A 24,177-nucleotide genomic window follows, 5' to 3' on the forward strand; every position below is an offset into this window, starting at 1 on the left:
TAATGTAGTATCTCTTTACTTTTCTTTGAAAAGATTATTCTGTGTATAGTTTTTTAATTAATAAAACATTTTTTGCTAACGAACTGTAATTAAGGAGTGAGCCGGCTCATTAATAACTGAAACTCTAGAAAATGGAATTTTGATACGAATCGATATATCAAGGAATCAACTTTAAATGCGGATTTCAAATGTATAAGTTTCATCAGGTTTAGAGTGCATTTTTATTTTATAGTTTTTTTCTCTCGAGATAACATATTAATCTAATGGGACAAATTTTAAGAGACAAAACTTATAATGTACTCAAGTATAGCAGTATTTTCTACCATTTTGTGGTGTAAAACAGCACTTCAACCTAAGGAAGGTCTAAGTGTTGTAGAAATAAAATTCTTAGATAGTAATCGACTTGAAATTATCGAAAACTATGTATTGAGTTTCTGAGTTTTTGAATTTCTCAGATCACAATGGTGCATCATGGTACACTTGTTCTTAATTATTTATGTAGTCGTTAAAAAATTAACTTTTAATATAATTTTTATTTATAAGATTTGTTGAAATAATATTATTAATTTAAATCTTAAAAATTAACTTAATCATATTAAAAAAAACACACTACGGCACCTCTTCGACCGAGACGTATACATTTGTGCTTGCCCCCCCCACCATAGCGGATGGGCAGTCTCTCCTTACCGTTTTAGGCGGGATTAATTATAAGTATGTTTATATAAAATTTACGGTCAATCAATTAATCAACTTTATTTCTGCTTTCTTTGATTTAGCGACTTAGCTTTTTACTATTATACGAAAAACGAGGTCCTTTGGGATAGTTTTTTTCCTGTTTTCATCACTTATACTAAATATCATACAGGCTTCTATCAATGACATTAAATCTCGCTCCGTATGTAAAAAATAATAAAAAAACCCACATATAGCTAATTGATGAGTTTTAGACATACAAAATTATAGATAAAATGAAAAATTATAAGTAACCCTGTTTATTATATTTATAGAACACCCCTCAGTATATTCATGAAGACTATACCTTTTCAAAGAGCTTTTGGCCAGAGTGTTCTCAACCTTTTTTAGGATGTTTGGGTCGAGTGGGAGCTCAAAGAAAAGGAGGAGCTGCTTTTGTGTAAATCTGAGATTGTTATTTCAGATAATGATGAGGAGGTGGTAGAAGTTCATTATGCATCATCTGAACTATCTTATACATCAGATAATTTGGTGAGACGGGGACCCTCAGGTAGAATTTTTGTTGATGATGATGATCGTCTATATGTTAATATGCCCACTCTGAGAAATATAGAAACATACAATGATGTTGACTAGAGCAGTCAAATGCTGAAACGAGAGTCACCAAAAATTTAATTTCTTACCACTTTGTACTATATCGTTTTGGTCGAGAAGGTCATATATATTTAAAAATTTTTACCGAGGTATGTAACAGTTGAATAAAAATATATAGAAGAATGATTTTTTTTTATATCATTAATAAAAAACTTGGCTGTGGACTGATAATCGGCCTACTCTGTGGAGTGATTTAAAGAAATTGAACTATTCATGTACAGAAGTCTCTGCTAGTATCCTTATTCTATACATATCTAGTATGAGAAAATAAAAATAGCAGAAACAAATTTATTGTATGATTATGGTATAAAACTTTTCAAGCATATCAAAAATGGGATTTATCGTAAAATGCTATATGAGAACACTTCCACCATGGTTTCGGTTGTTTAAAATCCTTTTAGTAGAATGACCTCTTATGTTGTCTCTTAAAGGGCCACTTTTTCTCTTCTCTTGGAGCATAATCATCATAATAATCCGAGTTATATCTTGCACTATACACATTTTTCCTTGGGTTTTCACTGCTGTCTTTTACACTATAGAGAAAGCCCTCTTTTACCAGTCTCTTCTTTTGATTATCCTTTTCTATCATATCAATCCTTCTTTTATCTGAGCTTACTTGCAATCGATATAAATTTCTCTCCATGTCACATATAATTTTTCTTCTCGTTTCCTCCAGATTCTTCTCATCTGTCTCTACCTCTAAGCTATCTGAACATTCAGCAGGTTCATGTGAATACTCAAAATCATGAAAATGTCCTTTACAAATAGAACAGTTGCAATAAAAGGATATTTCTAACTCAACTTGTTCACTCATGTTATTACACTGCTAACTAAAAACTTAGTGAATTCTATTCACAGACTAATAAAAATCTAGCAAAAAACCCTTTCCTTATATTCCCTCCGCCGCTACTATGTAAACAAAGCCCTCTGATTGGCTGAGAAGGAAACACGTGATCTAACTGTTTCCAAGAAACTCATAGCATTCGCCCAAAGCAACAACAACAAATACTATATCTGGACACCATGACACTCACGATCGATTATGCAATCAAGTTCTCGGAAATTCACTTCTCCCTCGAATCCTAGATCAATAAAATTGTTTCTCGTTAGAATTCAATGCGCATGTGCAACCCTCGTTCCGGAGTTATTACACATAGAAACATCAAATAAATCGACCTTGGAAAAAGAGGTCATTGACCCCATTAACGACGTGTTCTCCCTAATGACTCTATGCCCATATATGGAGTTCGTTCAGTATTCTATGCCCATATAAGGAGCCCCCGTGGGAGTCAATAAGGCCCGCTGTTGTTGTTGTTGTAAGTGCACGCTCTCAGCGAATGTCAAAGTCGATGTTGTTGTTGTTGACACACTTTGATTACGCAATCATTCTCCCTGGAAATTTAGGTCATTGACCCCATTAACCACGTGTTCTCCCTAATGCCTTTATGCCCATATAAGGAGTTCGTTCCGTATCAATAGGGGCCATTCTACTAGCCAGATTTCTTGTTTTTATCTAAAAACTCAGGAACTAAATAAAAAACAAGTTTTTTTTAACTGAAAGTAAGGAGCGACATTAAAACTTCAAAGGAACAGAAATTATTACGTAAATAAACGGGGGTAGCCCCTTCCTCAAAACTCGCTCTTTACGCTAAAGTTTCATTTTTGTCCCAATTATTTAAAAATGACTCCTGAAACACAAGGGTCGTTTAATTAGAATAATAAGTATATTTTTTAAAGTGCCGAAAAACCTTATCTTGAAGAGCGAGGTGTTGAGTTAGGGGCGATCCCCCTCATATGCGCAATATTTTTTTTAAGTTTTAATGTTGCTCTTTACTTTCATTTAAAAAACTTGTTTTTTATTTAATCTGAAAAAAACACAACCCGGTGAACCTATTGAAACTGGGATTATATAGGATAATTGTTGTCCTTCATGATCAAATACTAATGATGAAAAATATTTAAGATTGCAGCATGGCTGTCCTAAATCAAGAGACTTATATTTGCATATGATGTCTGATCCGTGGCAAATTTGGTATTTAAAAATTTTTGAGCTAACTTATTGCAAGTCCAAGACTGATAATACAGTGTATACATTAAGCACATATTTATGGTGATTTGTTACATCTTTTTGACATCGCACGTATTTGGATTGGATGGGTCAAAGCAATGCTTTTGGTCCCGTACTTATTACAAAACCCATTCTATGTCCTAATTTTGCATGTATAAACATGATGGGCTTCGGTTGTCTCATGATCGTTCAAGAAAAAATTCGCAAATGATTATGTATTAATAATTAAAATGTATTAAGATTGATTTTGATTTTCCTCAACCAAAACACGGTAAGTACACGATTTACAGATGATGCGATTCCTGCCAGAGCTGGTATTTAAGGGTTTCTGAGTGATTAGGCTACCCCCATTTGAGATTACCATTGCAGTATAGAAATCCCAAATCAGAACAAATTTAGTGCATATTTCATAAAAAGTATTTGATTCTCTCCAAAGTTAGCATTTAAAGTATTTATGACAGCGTTCATTAGAAAATCCGAACATCAGGTTAACATTGCTATATAAAAGTTTAGTATCAAAACACACAGGCGCTCACCCACAGAGGGTCAAAAGGGTCTGTAGCTCCCCCCCCCTCAAGAAAAAAAATACTTTATGCTTTTAAATCTTATATGATCTGCTCGGTTTTATCATTCATTCCTTAGTCCCTACTCATAACTTGCATTCAAAGAGCTTAAAGTAAACTTAAAGTAATACCTTAAAATACTTTTCTAAGGAATTTGAAGTTTTCCGCTGGTTGGCCTAGGGACCCTGGATCCGCCCCCCACGACCCTCTGGATCCGCCACTAACCGTGGCAAGAAAAATAAGCAGGAAAGACACGCCAAAAAGAACCGTCTTAAAGCCCCACCCAAATTAAAACAGCCAAACTGGTCCAACATATTAGCTTTATTGAAAACTTATTATAAATAGCTTTAAATTAATAGCTGCCTAAGTAAAGAACGATGTGGGCACAATGTTTTTTTGTTTTTTTTTGAAGTTTTGAAGGAATTTTGAAGTTTGCGCTGGTTGGCCTAGGGACCCCGGTCACCCCCCCCCTCCCTTATTATTTTCTGAGTGTGCCACTGAAAACACAGTGTATAGCCTACATACTTCACACGCAGTGTTTTGATTTGCGCTTTATACGTCCGTTTTGTGTCTCTTCCGGTGCATACGGTTCTACGCTTTTCTACTCAGTTAGCATTAACCGCTATCATTCATTAGATATTTAAGCCAACTTTGATGTTGTTGATACACAGGTTCAGGTTCTTTTATTTACAAATAAAATGAAACTACAATATGGGTATGTCCGGCTGAGAGTCTAGCTCGTATTACCAGGCAACCAATAACAAAAAAAATAATATATAACTGTATTTGTACACAATCCCACTCTTTTGTAAATAAATAAAAAGGAAAAAAATGTATGACTTACCAAGCATCACCCCAAGCCAGTGGGTGTATCCCATTTGAGCGCTTTCCCATTTGAGCGCCATGGCGCGCAAATGGGAAATGGGAAAAAATGGGAAAGCGCTCAAATGGGAAAGCGCGCAAATGGGAACACCCCAAGCCAGTAGCCAAATTGAGAACGTACCAAAACAAGTCACCAAAAAATAGTGAAGTGAAGCCGCGGGGAAACTCGACCAAGAGAATGAGTCAGTGGGACGACCATAACTAAAAAAAAAGATCAAAGGGGGGTTAGTAAAAGAGTTTTTAATTGCCCCGGCAGTGTACCAACAGAAAAACCTAGATTAAGACCCGATCTAAGCTCGTTCTAAAGTTTGGTTATGCGGTGCCTGATTGAGAACCTGGATCTCTCAGTGCACGCTCGGGGTAATACAACTACATACTTAGAAGATCCACTCGTTCCATAATCATACTCACATTGGTTAAATAGTATATCATACAAATTTTTCGGTAGAATCTTAGCAAAATACTGAATACAAAACATCATTCCATGAAAAGATAATAATAATTCCATAGGTAATATATTAATGAAAGAATATATACTTATAATTGGTGATTTGGGGATGAAAGTTTTTAGGATACGCAGTGCTTTGTTTTTCTGTCCTTGGAGGTTTTTTTTATGAGTTTTAAATGTATTCAGGAAAATCAGGGGACAATAACTCAGATAAGAATGGACTAAGGCAAAATATACCGATCTCATTGCATGAAAAGGTAGAATAAAATTGAAATACCGCAATACTCCAACATTCCTTCCCAACTTCATCCGCAATTTAACAATGTGTTTCCTTCCAACTCATATTCTGTTCAACTAGCACACCTCAATATGTCATAGTAGGTACACGCTCTAAATAAGTAGATTCATCAATGGGTAATCTACTATATTCAGGTAGTGACTGGCCAGTACGAGAGAAAATCATGAACTTGATTTTCGACATATTAACAAATAATTTATTTAAACTCAACCAAGTTTCTATCCTCTCGAAAGCTGCCAACATATTCTTCTTAAGTGGCATTTCATCAGCACTGCACACCGTGCAGGCCGTATCGTCAGCGAATAGGACGTTTAACCCGAGATCTTTCAGCACCCTGTTGGTATCGATAACATAAATAAGGAAGAGTAGAAGTCCACGTATGGATCCTTGAGGAACGCCGACTTGACCAGGGATACCAAATAGTGAAGAGGTATCATCCACAAACTGACTGCGCCCAGTTAAATATGGTTCAATCAGAAAATTTGCAGGTCCACGAATACCATAGTTTTCTAGTTTACGAAGCAAAATTGCATGACAAATAGTATCGAGCGGTTTTTTTTATATCTATAAATATAGTAGCCGGAATTTTATTTTTATCCAATGTCATGTACAAACTGTGTGAGTGCCAGAATTGCATGTTCAGTGCTATGACATTTCCTAAACTCAAACTGAAAGTCATTAAAACATCCCCTCTTATCAAAAACATCACCATGTAGTTTTAAAGACATCTTTCAGTTAATTTTGTGAATGAAGATAGGATCGAGATTGGCCAGTAGTTTGTTGGACCTTTCACGTCATCACCCTTATGCAGGGCTAAAACGCGTGCAGACTTTAAGCAAGTTGGGAAATGTCCACTTGAAAAACATAAGTTGATAATAAGAACTAAAAATTCTGTAATATCTGGCATTATCCGTCTTAATAGACTTGTCGACGTGCAATCCATGCCTTCCGACGACCCATCCTTCAGTTGGTATTTAACTTGCAGTAATTCCTCCGCTGACACCAGCGTTAGGAAAAAAGAGCAATCCGATGGAATTGGCATAAAGTAGAATATGCTGAATTGGGCAAACTTCGAGTTGATGCCTTAAGTGATGTTACGTGACCAATATTTGCGTAGTGCTCATTTAGGACACCAACAACATTTTGGTTTCCTTAATAGTTTTCTTGTCTTTTGGTGATAATATCTCTTCCGGAAAACTTTTCATTTTCTTTCCCCCAAGGCATTCATTAATAATCAGTCAAGTCTTTTTTGGAGACCCTTCAGCATTTTGAAATTCATGAAGATAGTATGACTCCTTCGCTTGTCGCATTAGCTTTGTTAGACAATCTTTATGCTGCCTAAATTTGGCCTGACTTCCATGTGTGGGATCTGCCATGAATTTCCTGAAGAGGTTATTTTTGGTATGGACAGAAGATAGAACAGCAGCTGTAATCCGTAGTTTCTTCAGTTAAAAATAAAGCCTAGCTTGCCGGCTTGAATTACGGCCTTTTTTTTACTGATTTTCGCCCTCCCCTCCCCCTCAAAAAACAGGTTATCATTTCTGCTTTACTGAGAAAAATTTTATATTATTTTTTTTTTATTTAATATTAAAGTTAGAATCAAAGTATTGCTCAAACTTCCTGGAATTCTTTTTTTCTCAGTAAAATTATATTAGGCTACTCAATTTAATTTGTTGGGTATAACGTGTTGCAACAGGCTGTATTTTCTTTTTTATTGCAGAAAATATTCTATTCATTTTTCTCAGTTAATATTATAATTTTAATACTCCTCAAACTTTCTGGAATTCTTTTTTTCAGTAAAATTATATTAGGCTTCTCAATTTTTTATATTTTTATAACGTATAGTATATTTTGATTTACTTCTTCTGCCTTTAAAACCGTCTCCTTCAAATATGTTGAAAATATTTTAAACTAAGCTTGTAATTTAAGCTATTTATTTATTTTTTTAGCAAATAAAAATCACACTCTAGTCTATGGGGGTTTAATGGAAAAAAAATTGATTGTGGAAAATTTTCTCGACGCAACATTTGGAACAGTTCAATTGGTTTCTATTAAGAGACTTTATTTTTTTTTTTTTTTTTATTATTATTTTTAAATTCATTTGTTCCGAATATGTTGAAACAGCAATTGGAAAAAGGAAACTTTCAATTGAAGCAGTCTACTTAGTTTTCAGTAAAGCGTAAATAACTTCTTTGCCCTTTTAGAAAATTTGGGAAGGACAACACAGTCCTTATTTGTGGTGACATACGTTTTTTACCTTTAGCTTCATTGTGCATTTTTATCTCGGCTCCTTTTAAGTTTTTAATTTGGTTCCTTACGTTTCAGGCAAATACTCTTTTTTTCCCATTTAACATGGTGTAATAGGGATCTAAAGACCAAGTGGTGTAGTAGTGTTGTAGAGTATTTCGATAGAAAAGCGTATCTTTTAAAAAAGGGGAGGGGCGGGTTAAGAAAAATGGGTACTTTCCCATTATAAGGGCCTTTCTAAAAAGTCAAGTTTGGTTAATGCTAATGAAACGAAATAAAATAGGATGAATATATAATAGTTTAGAAGCAAATTTGGGCTATATATTTGCACATTAGGGGGTGGGGTGGGGATTAAGCATTGCATATATTAAATACGTAACCTAACCTAGGTACCTCCCCCCCCCTAAACCCCAAAAAAACTGCAGTTTAAATATCGTATACGCAATACAAACCACGCTATCATTGTATTACTCTATAGCGGTTAACCCTTCAAAAACGGGTTTTTCGTGACGGATTTCTATGTAAAGGCCCATATAATGGTAAAGTACCGTAAAATGTTTAACAAATGAGAAGAAGTGTAGGTAAATTGCCAAAAGGAGCAGCATCCACAGTATCGATTTTTATACCCTTAATTGTATTTTCAAAACGAAAATAAAGAAAGAGGGGTATGGCTGGGGAGCGGCTATCAGAGTTTATTGCTCTCTATAGTAATATTTTGACTTCATTCTTGCTTATGAGGATATGTCTGGGTAAGGAGGGATTGTATTTTCTAGGGAAACTCCCTAATACAGATACCTCAATGAGGATGAGCAATGAGTTCTGACTTCTAGCTCTGATCTAGTTCCTGTAGTTCGTAATCCCCAGCTTGTATTTAAAGATTGGATAATCTCTTCGTAATTTAAATACCTCTATATCCTTTGTAAACCTCTATTTAAGTTCTTTGTATATGCCTTTTTATAGTTGCAGATGTAATGGTTTACGTAAATTCAAAAGATAGAAGATAAACGTTGGTACATGGTCTTTATTAAATAACTTGAGAATACACATAGAGAAAATAAGGCAGCACAAGAACAACTAGCTAAGACGGAGGTGAAAGATGGACTCCCTTTAGAAATGAGCGAAGAATGTAACTTTCCTGGAGCGGAAGTTCCAGCCCTGGGAACGACCCCTTTCCCACGACTAGCTTTAGTCCCAAGAGCTCCCCCTGGACCGCTATCTTTGACACATAAATGCCCAACTAACTAAGAAATGAGATACCCGGAAAGCTTCTCGAATTGATGTTAAATACTTTACAGATTCTCCCCCCTGATTTAAGTTAAATTTCCCAAATTTGGCTTATCCCCTTCTCATTAAACCCCCAAACTTTAATTGAATTCAAAACATTCCCTTTCCAAATTATTCACTTCTTGCCTACTAACATTCTACAGCATGAACTAGTAAACAATTACATAATACAAACACTACACAATACTTGCATAAGTAAAAACTTACATAGTATAAACGAACCACACTAACAACAGTAGTCGGAAACTGGATATTTTAACACTTCATTTTTCTCTGTATACTTTAAAATAAACTTGTTCCCCATACCCCTGAATTTGATGAGGACAAGGAAAGTTGGGATTATGTATAAACTTTGAATTAGGGCAAAAGGAATGACCGGGAAAGCCTAATTAATCCTGAAAATACCAGCGACAAATAAATGAAATTGCAGAAACTCCAAAAATCATACCATGCAGCAATGACGTTAAGATATTATTCCCAATAAAATCCTCGGGGTTTTATTGCTGCGGAACGCCTCGGTTTAGACCTATTTGGTTTTTCTCTACTAACTTGTGGTTCGAAAAATGGCAGTACTACTGTTGATATCTCTACATAACTATTAGAGCTACGCATTAAAACCATCCCGTGAGGCATCAACCTCATCTCGCGAGATATTACAACCAGCTCCCTCTCCCTGGGTAGCCAAACCGCCCTGCGAGGAATCAGTACCATCTCGCAGTGCAACAAAAAAACATCCCGTGAGGCATCAGTACCATCCCACGGGACCTTAAACCCAGCCCCCTTTTCCTGGGTAGCCAAACCGCCCTGCGAGGAATCACTACCATCTCGCAGTGCACCAAAAAAAACCCATCCCCTGAGGCATCAGTAACATCCCAAGGGCCCTTAAAACCAGCTCCCTTTTCCTGGGTAGCCAAACCGCCCTGCGAGGCAACAGTAACATCCCGAAGTGCAAAAAAAAAAACAACACTTGAGGCATCAGAAACAACACACGGGACATTAAAACAAGCTCCAATTTACTGGGTAGACCAACCACCCTGCGAGGACTCAGTACCATCTCGCAGTGCCACAAAAAAACATCCCGTGAGGCATCAGTACCATCCCACGGGACTTCAAAACCAGCTCCCTTTTCCTGGGTAGCCAAACCGCCCTGCGAGGAATCAGTACCATCTTGCAGTGCCTTCTCATTATCATTGAGTCCAAATTTCACCCTCGTCAGCGCAGAAAGAAATTAATCGGAAAAAGAAAAAATGTCTTCTTTCCCCACTATCTGTTCTATCTGTTCATATTGTGTTGCAACCTTATACGCATCACCTAAACAAAAAAAAAATTCTGCACTATTGTCTAACAAATACCGTTTGTAGGACGGTCTGATCCACTTCTTGAATAAATTTAGAGCAAATCTTCCAAGAACTACACCATCATCCCTGGCTTCTAAGGACACCCTAAATGACCTTCCTAATTTTTGCATACTTCTATAGAATAGATATACCCTTTTCCTTAAATTGAGCCACGCCTACAAACTCTGCAACCATTTTGCCTACTATTTTGCCTGGGGTATATACTACAAGTAATCCACCTTTTAAACTTGACAAATTTATAATCGTGGGATCCAGATTCCCAAAAAAGGAGCGACACAAACCATGGGCCAAAAATGACGCAAAGCTTTTGAATCAGACCAATTTAACAACAACTGAAATTTTTGTAACTTTGCAACAAACTCAATTTTTGTAACTTTGTAACAAATTTTGTAACAAACTTAATTATTTTTCCACTTTCTGACTTTGTGAGTGGCGTTATTACTAAAAAGAAGGGTCAATTAGCGATCCTATTACTTGGGACTGTTGAGGCTGTTCTATTGGAGGATTAATTGGGGTGGTGCTCAGGGGAGTTGGAGGGTTTGTTGGGACCCATGTCTTGATCTTTTGAAGATAATCATAAAGTTCATCTTGATCAAAATCAGGATCATTTGAGTCAAATAAAAGAGGTGGAACTATGCCATTTATCCTTCACTGTCTTACAAAATCAAAAGCAACCATTTTGTTATATCCAGTTTCCACAAGATCAAGTATAGGAATAAAAACTGACATTTTGAGATCAAAATTTGAAAAAGCAATTACTCTAAAAATTTAAATGTTTGTTTTAAACACAATTCTTTAATTACGGACGCTAGACTTTGGGCAATTAACTTCACTTCTAACAACAAGGGTCTAATAAAGTTTACTGGGTTGGTTAACCGCGTTAAATCACTTACGAAAGGTCGTTTGTCTTACATCCAATTGCAGTTGGTCTCAATTAAATCACTAGCGTCAAATGGAGTCACAATTGAGAATTAATTTTCGATTATCGAATTCACAATGTTAAATTTTGTTTGGAAACTGTCAAATGTAGAGCACACGTCGACTGTATAAAATCAGGTAAAAAAAACACCAATTGTAAAATGGCTAAGTGAAGGTAGAAATCAACCGGAGACTTTCAGTTGTAGAAATTTGAATTAGTATGTAGAAGCTCTCGCGAGGAAATCCATATTAGGCATTGTGTAACAGCCTGTTTCAAAATGTTCATTTAAAAGAAAGTGTTTCTCAAGAAGGCGCTTTGAATAGAAAAAGGTTCAATACCTCGTAACATTTCGATGTCTTTTTATCAGTCTTTTGTAGTATTTGCGGCTCAATATCACAAGCAATTTTGGTAGCGGACGAAATAGCTCTTCAATATGTTGCCAGTATTTAGCGTAAGATGTCCTAAATACTTATAACGGTCACTCAAATGTCACTTGGAGGTTTTCCACTAGTGATATATGCTCCACTAGTCTTAACCGCTTGCCACCACTCTGTAAACCTCTATTTAAGTTCTTTCTATATGCCCTTTTATATTGGCAGATGTGATGGTTTACGTAAATTCCAAAGATAGACGATAAACGTTGGTACATGGTCTTTATTAAATAACGTGAGAATACACATAGAGAAAATAAGGCAGCACAAGAACAACTAGCTACGACGGAGGCGAAAGATGGACTCCCTTTAGAACTGAGCCAGGAATGTAACTTTCCTAGAGCGGAAGTTCCAGCCCTGGAACCGACCCCTTTCCCACGACTAGCATTAGTCCCAAGAGCTCCCCCCTGGACCGCTATCGTTGACACATAAATGCTTAACTAACTAAGAAATGAGATACCCGGAAATGCTTCTCGAATTGATGTTAAATACTTTACACCTTTGTCTTTGTATACGGAAACTAATTTGTTGTAAGAAAGTGCGAAAGTACGCTTTTTTACCCCTCTGTCCCCCATATTCCTCCACTTCACTTCTATACCCCACATCTCTTCTTCTTGACCATATTCTCCATGTTTACATGTTTTGTTTGGCTTTTATTATGGAATATACCTATCCCGTTTGGCATCATGGCTTGATTGAGCTACAAACTCGCAATCTAAGCATCAATTAACCGTTTTCTGCTTCTGATATTTTAGGCCGTCTTTCGTTTTTTATGTTTAGGTTTGATTCCATTTTGAACCTTAGCCCATGTTTTAACTGAATACGCTCTCTTATTTTTTCCTCATTTTCTTTTGAGACCAGCGCATATTTTCTATGTTTATCAATTCTTTCTCGGTCTCTTGACTCTAATCCAATTTGTTACATGTTTTTCATATATTTGATCAATGAGTTTTCTTACAGAGGATGAATAACTTGGTTACCTTTTTAGAAGTTTCTTTTCATTTTGATTATAATTGTTTGACTGACCTACTAAGTTTATGCATTTCTTTTATTCATTTCCCAGGGGTTTTTTTTCTTTTTTTTTTGCTGAATTTTCTATTGTTCTTGCATCGTGTTGCTCTGGCACGAAGAGGCTACAATGACGAGTTAGGTTATATGGCAAGTATGCTTACTACTTTGGAAAGGAGGAATAATGTGCTTGGCCATGCAGCAAAACAATCCTGACTTTTCTCCTGATTTTTTCAAGGGAACCAGTGAATTTTTCAAGGGAATAAAGAATGAAAAGTTGAAGAAAAGAATTTTGGGTGATTTTTTTTATTATTGAATAAGAATTATAAGACGAAGAATTTTGGGACCATTCTAAAGCTGGGGAAATTCCTAAGACTAGGACTGAGCCATTGAGATATTTTTATTCTTTTGAGACTTTTATTTCTAAAAGTTTGTTATGGACTGTAGTATATACGCATTTATGTGTTATATATTAAACGCTATGGCTTGTTTGTTTCTTTTTTGTTCGTTTTATCACGTCTTTTGTAGAAATAAATTAACATTATTCTATTTATTGCCGAGATTTTTTGTTATTTTGTTTTTTAATAATTTTTTTTTTGACGAGAAATACAAATTTGGCAATCAGCGGGAGGGCCGAAAGCGTACGAAAGCGGGAGGGCTTTGGATCCCACTCTCTCTCCTAAAATGTTTATTTTTCCGAATATCTGGACGTTTATTATTCTTTTTTTAATTGTTATCCCCCCCCCCTGAAGAGCTTCCTGCGTACCTTGCTTTAGGCTATGTTGATTGGGAGAAATATTTCAAGAGAGCTTTTTTTATTTTTATCTCATCTTATCAAATTCATTAGTTTTTAAATATCATTTATTTTTTTCTAATGAGGTTGATGAATGTTTCTGCATCTGCAAAGTTTCCGCTTACGCATCGGTGCTCCCCTCCGCTTATGCAAGCATGATTTGACTCGTATATATTGTCTTACAGCTGCTATCTTTTGTTTAATGTCGCTACTGAGTTCTATTATTCTTGGAATATTGGACAAAAGACGAGACCGCATTTTGAAAAAACAAAGTACTAGCCTACCCAAAGAGGAAGAAAAAATACGCCTTTCTGATGTGAAGGATTTTCCGACTACTTATTGGATGATGTCGCTCGTGTGCATGTTCTACTATGCAGTCATTTTTCCTTTTATTGGACTTGGTCAGTAAGTGAATATATATATATATATATATATATATATATATATATATATATATATATATATATATATATATATATATATATATATATATATATATATATGTACATTAATATTTATATTTAAAGTTTTTTTTTAAGTCCTATACATTAATTTTCCAGGGTTTTTACTGATTTTTCTTAACCTTTTTTCCCACTAGATTCAGTTTTACTTTGCTCGTTTTACTTGCATCTGGGACGAAAGCAGGGGGGTCTCCACCCCCCCCCCCCCGACATCTCATGATTTGTTTTTGAAACGATACAATTTAAAAAACAAAGATAAACTTTTGTTTAAACAGATCTTCCCTCCTTAAGTGCTTTGATGTTGCTCCTTACTTTCAGTTGAAAAACTTGTTTTTTTTATTTAATTTCTGATCGTTTTTTAAATAATGCTGGGACATCCCGTGCCCCTTCATAGTAATTTCCCTTCCCCCATGAAAACTTCCTCCATGCAAAGATCCTCCCCCGTATCCCTCGACCCTCCCCCCCCCACTACCAGAAAAAATTCCCCCTGAAAACGTCTGTATACTTCCCAATAACCAATACTATATGTAAACATTGGGTAAAGTTCACAACTTTCAGCCCCCCCCCCGGCGACTTCGGGGGATTAAGTGATCCTTAAAAGACATATTTATTATATCTTCGACCATGCTGAACAAAATGGCTATCTCAAAATTTTGATCAGGTGACTTTGGGAAAAAATGGGCGTGGGAGGAGGCCTAGTTGCCCTCCATTTTTTTTGGTCACTTAAAAAGGGCGCTAGAACTTTTAATTTCCGTTCCAATGAGCCTTTCCACGATATTCTAGGACCACTGGGTCGATACGATCACCCCTGGGGGAAAAAAAAAACAAAAAAACTAATAAACACGCATCCGTGATCTTTCTTCTGGCAAAAAATACAAAATTCCAGATTTTTGCAGACAGGAGCTTGAAACCTCTACAGTAGGGCTTTCTGATATGCTGAATCTGATGGTGTGATTTTCATTAATGTTCTATAGCTTTTAGGGGGTCTTTCTCCCTTTTTTCGGAAGTCACCCAAATTTTCTCGTGCGCGTAACTATTGATGGGTACGATTAAACTTGACAAGACTTATATATTTTAAATCAGCATTAAAATCTGATTCTTTTGATGTATCTCTCGATGTTAAAATTCCGTTTTTTAGAGTTTTGATTAGCCTACTATTTAGCCGAGTCGCTCCTTACTTACAGTTCATTACCACGAACTGTTTGATTTCAGAGAATTCTTCCTTGGTCTCCGCCGGGCAAGTAGGATTTGCTGTCAAATTGTTTGCATTTAAAGCACGTTTTTCGGTGTTAATAAATACAGTTTTGAAATAGGCTACTTAATAATCATTATATTGATGGACTTTTTTTTTATAAAACTACGTATGAAACCAAGAGAGGAAAGGATATAATAAATGAAAAAAATATAAAAAAATAGGTGAGAAAACGAGGATTTTGTAAGCCAGTTGCAAAATATAAAGACGAAGAACAAGCAAATATTTCGACAAGGATCTCCAGCCAAGTCGTCCTCAGTGCTCAAAAAAGAAAAAAGAAAACAACAAAATCTAACCTTTCGAAGTGTACTTGACAAGAGGAGAATCTAGCCTATTTTATTTTATATTTTTTCATTTATTATATTCTTTCCTCTCTTGGTTTCAAACGTCATGTATAGCCAAGGCCGTACCAATTTTGGGGGGTAGGAAATTTTGCAGGCACCAAATTGCAAAAAAAAAAACGGTGGCGATTCGAGTTTGAAAATTGTTCTAATTTTCGGTGCTGATTTCCAAAAACGGCACCGTATTTTAATAGTGATCATCAAAAAGAGCCTGGAAACCCTCAAAAATGACGTCAGAACAAAACTGACGCTATTTTTGAGGGGCTTTCAGCTCTCTTTAAAAATTCCCGCAAATCCGTTTTCAAAATGACATTTTATTTAGGAGAATAACAATTATCCTGAGCTGTTTCAAAAAAAGGTTAAAAATATCGTTGCTATATCCTATGGTTTCTGGTGAAATGTCATTTCTGATTAATGGTCAAAGGTCAGCACCGTTAAACGGTAAATTTTCATACATCTCGAATGAATTAACAAAGAAAAATTTGTTGCAAATGGAAAAGAATTCTCACTTGCTGATTAATTTTTCTAAAACACATCCAAAACTCGCTGACACTGATAGGCTAGACTGCACTTGATCACGAAGATTTTTATTAATTCGCAAAATAGTCACAAGGAAATTCTGGTAGTTGAGAATTTTGGTTTGTTGAAATTGCTGAAATTTGGTAGTTGAGAGCTTTGGCCCTATCTGAAGGCTCAACTCCAATGGCTTAGAGAACAGATAGATTATTTGAATTAACTCTTACCTCAAATGATTCTGAAACTGCTATCATAGGTCTTTTTAAATATGCCAGGTTGACAGCAAAAAGTATGGAGTTAGTGACATCAACAAAATGTGCACTATTCAATGCTTTTTCTATTTTTGTATTAAATTGATACATGAATGAAATACCTAGAAGCTTGGTATTTGGGCACTCCGAGTATATAGTAATATTATTGGAATTGTGCGCCTTGGAAATTTTGTAGGGTAGCACTTTCTCTTTTGCTTAAAAGATTTATATTCGTGTTTCTTGCTCAGAGGTACCAATTCATGAAAATGCAGGAGGGAAGTTATTTTTCAAAATCTAGGGGACGAATTTCGATTTTCTTTTAATGAAAATATGCCAAAAAGTATTTCTCAATATCTAGGACGACGGGAGGAGGATTATGGAGGATATTAAAAATTCTGGATATGCCCTTGGTTTACGATGAATCCTTTTCGAAGTTGTCTTTTTTACTTTTTGGGAGGATCTTTTTTCATAAGTAAAAGTCTTTCGCTAAATATTGAAATTGGAGCTCTGTGACCTCAGCTTGTTTAAGTGCCTGTCAAGTTCCTTTCATTAATTTGATGGATGCCAGCAGGCGGCACAGTGCCGCCGGTACTGTCCGAAATGCAGTATAAGCGGAATTCAGTTGTCCAGTCCGTCGCACATAAATCAAACTTAAAATGGTATTTGTTTTATTTATGTTTCTGTTTAATTTTGAAACTCAGATAGAAAATCGAGTTTTTTCTTTAAATTAAAAACTATATATATTAAAATGACTTGTTACGAAAATGTTAGACTCTTATCAACTATTCCAAGTCTTCTATTGTTTTTTGAAAAACAAGAAAGTATTTTTCATTCAGGTTCTATTAAATTGACACTGACACTCCATTGAGTAATATTATATTCCACAGGATCTGTGCCATTGCTTACCCGTTCAAAAAGCGTATTGCAATTAGCTGCGATAATTTCTTTAATGACCGTAATTTAGTCGCTCTATTGAACGTGGTTTGAACATTAATATGAATTTCTTGCAAACCCGTAGAACACTTAAAACCAACCAAAAGTGTCGTTAGCTTTTAGTAATAGATATATTTTCGAAGAATTTTCTACTTGTAAACCACAGTTTATATAATTATCCAGTAAGTTTAACGCAGATGATTTCTGGCTCTTCATTCTCGGTTCGAACAAAAAGCTTCTCCCACTTATTGGTTGAGCCGGCCAAGTGGTTTTGTCGTTACTTGTTCCGTATTCTTTGTCTACCCGTGAAAAGATCTAATGTCGCTTATGTTTATAGGTTCTCTGGAGCACTCGCACCTCGGTCCGGGTTTTTATAATGGGTGAGATAGGGAAAGATCATACTGCTAATTATATAAACGGTGCTGTAAACATACGAATTGGAGCTTATTGAGGTCTGAAGCACTTTGAGCACGTAATTAATTGTAATGGACTTCAATAATTGGCTTGGAATGCGATTCAATAATTACAATTGGCTATTGAACGCCAAAAATTACAAAATCGCTTGAAATAACCTAATTGTATGCGGGGTTAGGCTGTGTCTCGCTTGGAAGCCGACACTTCCATAAACCACGTTAATGGATGAAAATTTTAGCCTTTAGGCTGTACGATAATTAGATTTTGATTAATTTTGAGATCTAAAACATCGATGATCGTTTTTGGCTCTGTGGTGGATTACGTAGTTTGAGCAGCATGATACTGTTTATCACAGTATAATTAGATGAATCTCTTAAAGTTAAATTTCCGGCTTCTTATATTTGCGTCGCAAATATCCAGACTAGACAATGCTAATCAAACTGAGAGCAAATAGGGCAAAAGGAATAATTGAGGTTGGTATAGTTAATTTTAAATGGAGCCTATGTTAAAGCTAAAATGTATAGAAACTATAAAAGGGATTGAAATGAATCAGTGTTAGAGACAAAAAAAATCTGTACCATGAGATAATTATTTACCAGTGGTTCAAACAGTGGCGGATCCAGAGGGGGTGCGCGCCCCCCTAACGTAGTCTAAAGTAGTGTAATTTACTTAATTAACTCAAGTTTGCGTTAATTAAACTTGCTCCTAACGCAAGTTTATCGGATCAACCTATTGTGCTCCCCTCCCCCCTAAAAAAAATCCTGGATCCGCCCCTGGATTCAAAAGTCTTAGAGGTAGGCTACTCTTCTATTTAACGGACTCTTTTATATAGTGCTAGTTTGGTTAATGCTAATGAAATAAAATAGGATGACTATATAATAGCTTAGAAACAAATTTGGGCTATACATTTGCACATTAGGGGGGTGGGGGCAAAGCATATCATATACTAAATACCTAACCTAGGTACCTCCCCCCCCCTAAACCCAAAAAAAAAACAATTTAAATACAGTTCTTGCCTTTCTTTATATCCCAGAAGGCATTGTAAATCTATTTTCATGACGAGTCTCAGTATTTCGTGACTGGTACGCATTGCTGTATATAAAAGAGTCCGTTTAGTACAAGAGTACCGATAATTATTTACCAGTGATTCAAAAGTCTTAGACTTGATATCATATGTCTGCGGGGACAAAGGTTCCAGTCCTGGTGTCGCTGGATAATTAGTTTGGAACTGAGGTCAGTGGCGTGGCTATGTAAGCTCAGCCAGTGTCGATTCAGCTCTAAATGGGCATCTGGGGAAGCACAGGATGGCTGGCCGCCGACCCACCATTGCAATTTCTGACTGAAGGGCCATGAAACGAGATCAGCGCGCCGGTAGGGACTGTAAACTCCAATGCTGTATTGTTTACCTTTTTCCAAAATTCAAAGGGATTAACTTTCATGTTAAGGCAGGATGATGAAAATGCAGCATTTCTTGAATAAAAAGGAAGAATCGTCCTCTCATGAGAGAAATGTGACTGCTTTGTTGTATTATGTCACCAAATTTGAAAAGGTGCTCCATTGATAACCCGAATCTATTTTCCTAGTGTTGACATTGCTAATATTTAATGGCGGTTCCCCCTATCCGAAAAAAAGGTTAAAAATATCGTTGCGATATCCTATGGTTTCTGGTGAAATGTCATTTCTGATTAATGGTCAAAGGTCAGCACCGTTAAACGGTAAATGTTCATACTTCTCGAATGAATTAACAAAAAAAAAATTGTTGCAAATTGAAAAAAAATTTCACTTGCTGATTAATTTTTCTAAAACACATCCAAAACTCGCTGACACTGATAGGCTAGACTGCACTTGATCACAAAGATTTTTATTAATTCGCAAAATAGTCACAAGAAAATTCTGGTAGTTGAGAATTAGTGTAATCCTGCTGCCTTCACGGCACCCCCTCCATGCTTTGAAATATGCCCGGAATTTACTTTAATGTTTTGTATTCCGATATTTTCGTTGTTATTTAATTACTAGCTGAACGGCCCTTAAATAATTCGCATAAAATTGGTTTATCGAAACTAGTTGCTCTTGCTAAAAAAAAAGAATTGTATTAGGATATGCTCCGCAGAGCATGCGTTTCGTTCTGCCAATAATACAGCTGCTTTATTTTCAAATCCATCCAGATCCAGAGCTTTGTCACATCAGTTTACCCGTATCAGTGAAGGTGACTACTTTTACGAAATTACACGCGTAACTTCTTTCGGTACTGATTTGCCAAATCGGCACCAAATTGCAAAAAAAATGGCAGCGATTCGATCTTGAAAATTGTTCTAATTTTCGGTGCTGATTTCCAAAAACGGCACCGAATTTCATAGTGATCATCAAAAAGAGCCTGGAAACCCTCAAAAATGACGTCAGAACAAAACTAACGCTATTTTTGAGGGGCTTCTAGCTCTCTTTAAAAAATCCTGCAAATCCGTTTTCAAAATGCCATTTTATTTAGGAGAATAACAATTATCCTGATCTTTTTAATCCTCAATCATTTTCTTCTCTTCAGCAGCAAAATCAAAAGAACTAACTTTAGATCAATCATGCAACTATTGATAAACTGCAGTTGGCTATTGGTGTCCATGATGTTTAGTTTTGAAAATCTCGCGCAAAGGGTATTTTGTACCGCTATCGTTTGCCTAACGAGTTGCTGAGCTCGGAACTGAAAAAAGTTACATGTGTCTGGCCGGCCCTTAAGGAAAGAAAAACTTACGCCATGTGGGAAATTGATAAAACGAAGAGAAACACTAGAAAATAATTGACATTGGGACCTTAAAATACAGTGGAAAACAAAGAAACACAAGGGAAATACAACAATGTAAAGGGATACAATCGCATATCCAAAGTCTTTGTTTGATGTCTAAAATCTTTGTCGTTTCTTTCTCCATTAACGTACTTCTTTTCTTGCTTGAAAATGTTTGTTTTCTCTTATGTATCATACAATTCTATTTGATAATCCTTGAAGTCTGAAAAGTAGGGAAGGAGTGGAGGCAAGAGCTTAATAATACCTTTGTATTATATGTGGATGATAGACCAAGCAAATTTATAACTGTAAATTCAGCAACATTTCTTTTGCGATTAGAAGAAGAAGAAGATTTTGCCACCTTCAATTAAAATTCATCTTATATTTGGACAATATTAAAGATGAAATAATTATTTTGTTCCGTATAAATATAGTTTGTTTTAATTGTAATACTTTAGTTTCGCTGCTAATGATGATCACTGATGTATGTGATCGAATTGCCAGAACCTTTTCTGTCTGTTTCTCAATGCCTGATAAAGGGACCTATCCCTATTGGAACTCTTATTTGTTTTGCAATAATACCTTCCTGGGTTGTGGTCTGGGCTCTAGGCCCATTTATTCGTAATTATTTAAAAAAAACGTTAAAATAAGCAGTTTCCTGGTTATTGAGAAGTCAGTATTCTGGGGGGGGGGCATGCACTAAACACGTTCTCAACTTTAATTATGGCTGAAAATCCATTCCTGGGAGTGAGTGATGATCCTTGAAAACTAGGTCAAAGCCTGCACCCAGTGCCGTGTTTTTGTTCTTTTTAAACCTGTGTTCAATATAAAATACGGACAAGTCGAAATATCTACCCAGGTATTGTGTTTTTAATTATATTTAAACTGTTAGGCCAAAAATCCAATATAAACAACTATAATTAGACAAAGTAAAAGTTTTCTAGTACTATATAGCTTGGTTGTGGGTTTGGTAGAGAGTGTTGACCTAAATCTTAAACTTTCTTTTACATTCTAATATTAGCTATTCTAGGTTTTACAGAATTTTCTTTAAAATTTTCAATGTCTGTAAATTGTCACCTTTTTGATGTACAGAAACGGTGAGTATCTTGTGTCAGGCGATATTGATATATAGACCAAAATATTGATGCTGAAATGTACATACCGATATCGAAAAAAAAAAAATTCCACATCCATCGGTGAACGTACAGCAGTAAATATTCAATATAGAAAAACGTTTGTTCCTGTTTTTTTAATTTTCTATCGATTCAAAGTTGGAAAAAGTTTAAATTATCTAACTGCAAATTTTTGTTGTTTAACTATAGTAAAACTTAGTGTCTCTGATCATCCCTTGCTTGTGGTTTCCTGTAAAAGATATTTACAACCATTTATTCATCCGGCAACTAGGCGAATAACAAATTGAATTACATATTTCAGACTCCATGAGCTGGAGTTCTCTTTAATATAAAGTCTGGGCCAAATATAAATAACGTTCACTAATTGAAATTTCATTTATAATTTACTTTGCGTTTGCTTTGTGCGATATCCTTCAAGACTTCAATTTCCTCCGTTGCTGAGAGATCAGATGGGTTTTGCCTGCACTTGGTCGTCAAGGTTCCAGGCTTCACTCATATGGAGTGCTATCCCATTCATCACATCTCTGTAAACCGAGAAGGATCTGACGTATAAAAGAACTCACATTGTTTTTATATATGTTTTGAAGAAAATTTTAGTATAAAAAATTACGTGTTTACTGTCACCAGTTACTCAAAGGATTATAATTTATTCTTTTGTTTCATTTATTGAATAATATAGAAAATTAATGCATTTATGTTTTCTTTGTATCTAAATCTCTTGAGGCAGAAATTGCAAATAAATGTGGAAGAGGATTAAAAATAAAAGAATTGAGGGGTCTCTAAGACAAGATTTCGTGTCAACCATTTGACTGCCATTTACTTTTTTCGCAAAAACAAAAGGTTCATTTACTAAAAAGAATAATATATCAAGGCCGGATCTAAGATGCGGCTAGAGGGGGGTAAGCGCCTCGGGGATGACAAACAAGCTTAAATTGTAATATTTTTAGACAAAAATTGTAATATTTACAGTATTGATGATGCGGCAGGGGGCAGCAAAGTCTACAGTTGCCCCTCCCCCTGGGAAAAATCTAACTCCGTCTCTGTAATATAAACATTGTGGCAGACAGGTGTATTAGGAGTGTCCTTGGGTCCATGTTATCCTCAGAGTCTGGAAATTTTAAGCATAATTTGTTATGTAATTATATTTCTCATATAATTTGCGTTTTTTCTCGAAGTTACTCCTCGCCTGGGCCAAATTATTTCGTTTACATCTGCATTAGGGTATATCAATGTGTAGAATAGTTTGAGGATGAGGTAAACCCCTCATGGTGATAAGATATAGTTGTAAATTGATTGCCATTTAGTTCCATATATGGGAGTTTTCAATTAAGTGGACCATATTTATATTGTTAATATTAATTGTGCTAAGAAATGGGTACAGACACCTTCAAAAGTACGCAGCAAGAAAAAGAGAAAAGGTACTTGTTAATTATTCAGAACACACTCAAGAATTTCGCTCTTTAAGATCTGACGAAAACCGGTTTGTCTCTCTGCAATCGGTTATGATTTGCTTATTTTGAGTAAGAAAAACTACGATATATGTATATTTTTATTAAATATTTAATATGTAAAGGTGGTTAGGGGTTGGGTATTCAATATAATGAGTACTGCGCAGCCTGCTTTTTACAATTTTTTGTCATAGTTTTCATAATTTTGTTTGAAAAAATTTAGTTTGTTTGTTTTGTTGTCATAATTTTGTTTGTTTCCAAGGTTTGAAAAAAATGCCTTCTTTTCAGAAAAGTTTCATTATATTTTAAATATTGTACTAGTTAACGGCTTTGTAATTTTCATTTTTCTGAAAGGGTACGGAAACCCCCCTGCCCTATGCTATGGACACCCTTGTCTAGGGCTAAGATAGCTAAAGGACGAGAGTGAAGACTGGTAGGAAGAGAAAGAGAGGGACAGAAACATTTGAACAAATAAAATTTTACAAAGAAGATAAAATTTGAACAATAAAAATGTCAAAGTATATTTTCTCCAGTTACTTCTGTCGCAAAACGGAAAAAAAAAATACAATTAACTTGGTGGCTCGGAAATTGAGGAACTTCAGGTAAACAGAAAAAAATGGAATTCTTTTGAAATAATCATTACTTAGTTATAAAATATAGATTTGTATCATGAATGAACGGAAATTTATTGATGCAACTGTAACCTCTATAAAAGACATAATTTGCGATTTTACCCTCAAAATCTTTTTCGCCAGCCCTATATAAGAATATAGTATGTCTATAAATGATTCATCCAGTGTCTGGTTGTTTCCCTGTCCGCAGACATTGCAACTCAGCAATTCAAACAAGAATCTGAGTTTTTCGTTGAATATGGAACCATGAAATTGGAAAGAAGCTATTAAAATTTGAATTAAAAAAACGAAATAGATACATTACTAAATTTGCTTTTTTGTTTGTTAATAGGCTATGTTATTTAAGCTTAGCATGGAAGAATGTGCATGGGACTCAT

At 35.5% G+C, this 24,177-nt stretch overlaps 1 protein-coding gene across 1 annotated transcript in view; it reads left to right on the plus strand.

Moving 5' to 3' along the window:
- Positions 1-24,177, plus strand: part of LOC148941686 (lysosomal dipeptide transporter MFSD1-like) — a 167,856-nt gene that overhangs the window by 115,799 nt on the left and 27,880 nt on the right. The window contains exons 8-9 of the mRNA XM_089104223.1: positions 1,157-1,320; positions 13,744-14,051. Of these exons, the coding sequence (XP_088960349.1) occupies positions 1,157-1,320; positions 13,744-14,051 (472 nt within the window). The remainder of the gene's footprint in view (positions 1-1,156; positions 1,321-13,743; positions 14,052-24,177) is intronic.

The sequence above is a fragment of the Artemia sp. Qi Xiang Cuo genome, chromosome 18 (assembly GCF_049724085.1).
Source record: "Artemia sp. Qi Xiang Cuo chromosome 18, ASM4972408v1, whole genome shotgun sequence".
Lineage (NCBI taxonomy): Eukaryota > Metazoa > Arthropoda > Branchiopoda > Anostraca > Artemiidae > Artemia > Artemia sp. Qi Xiang Cuo.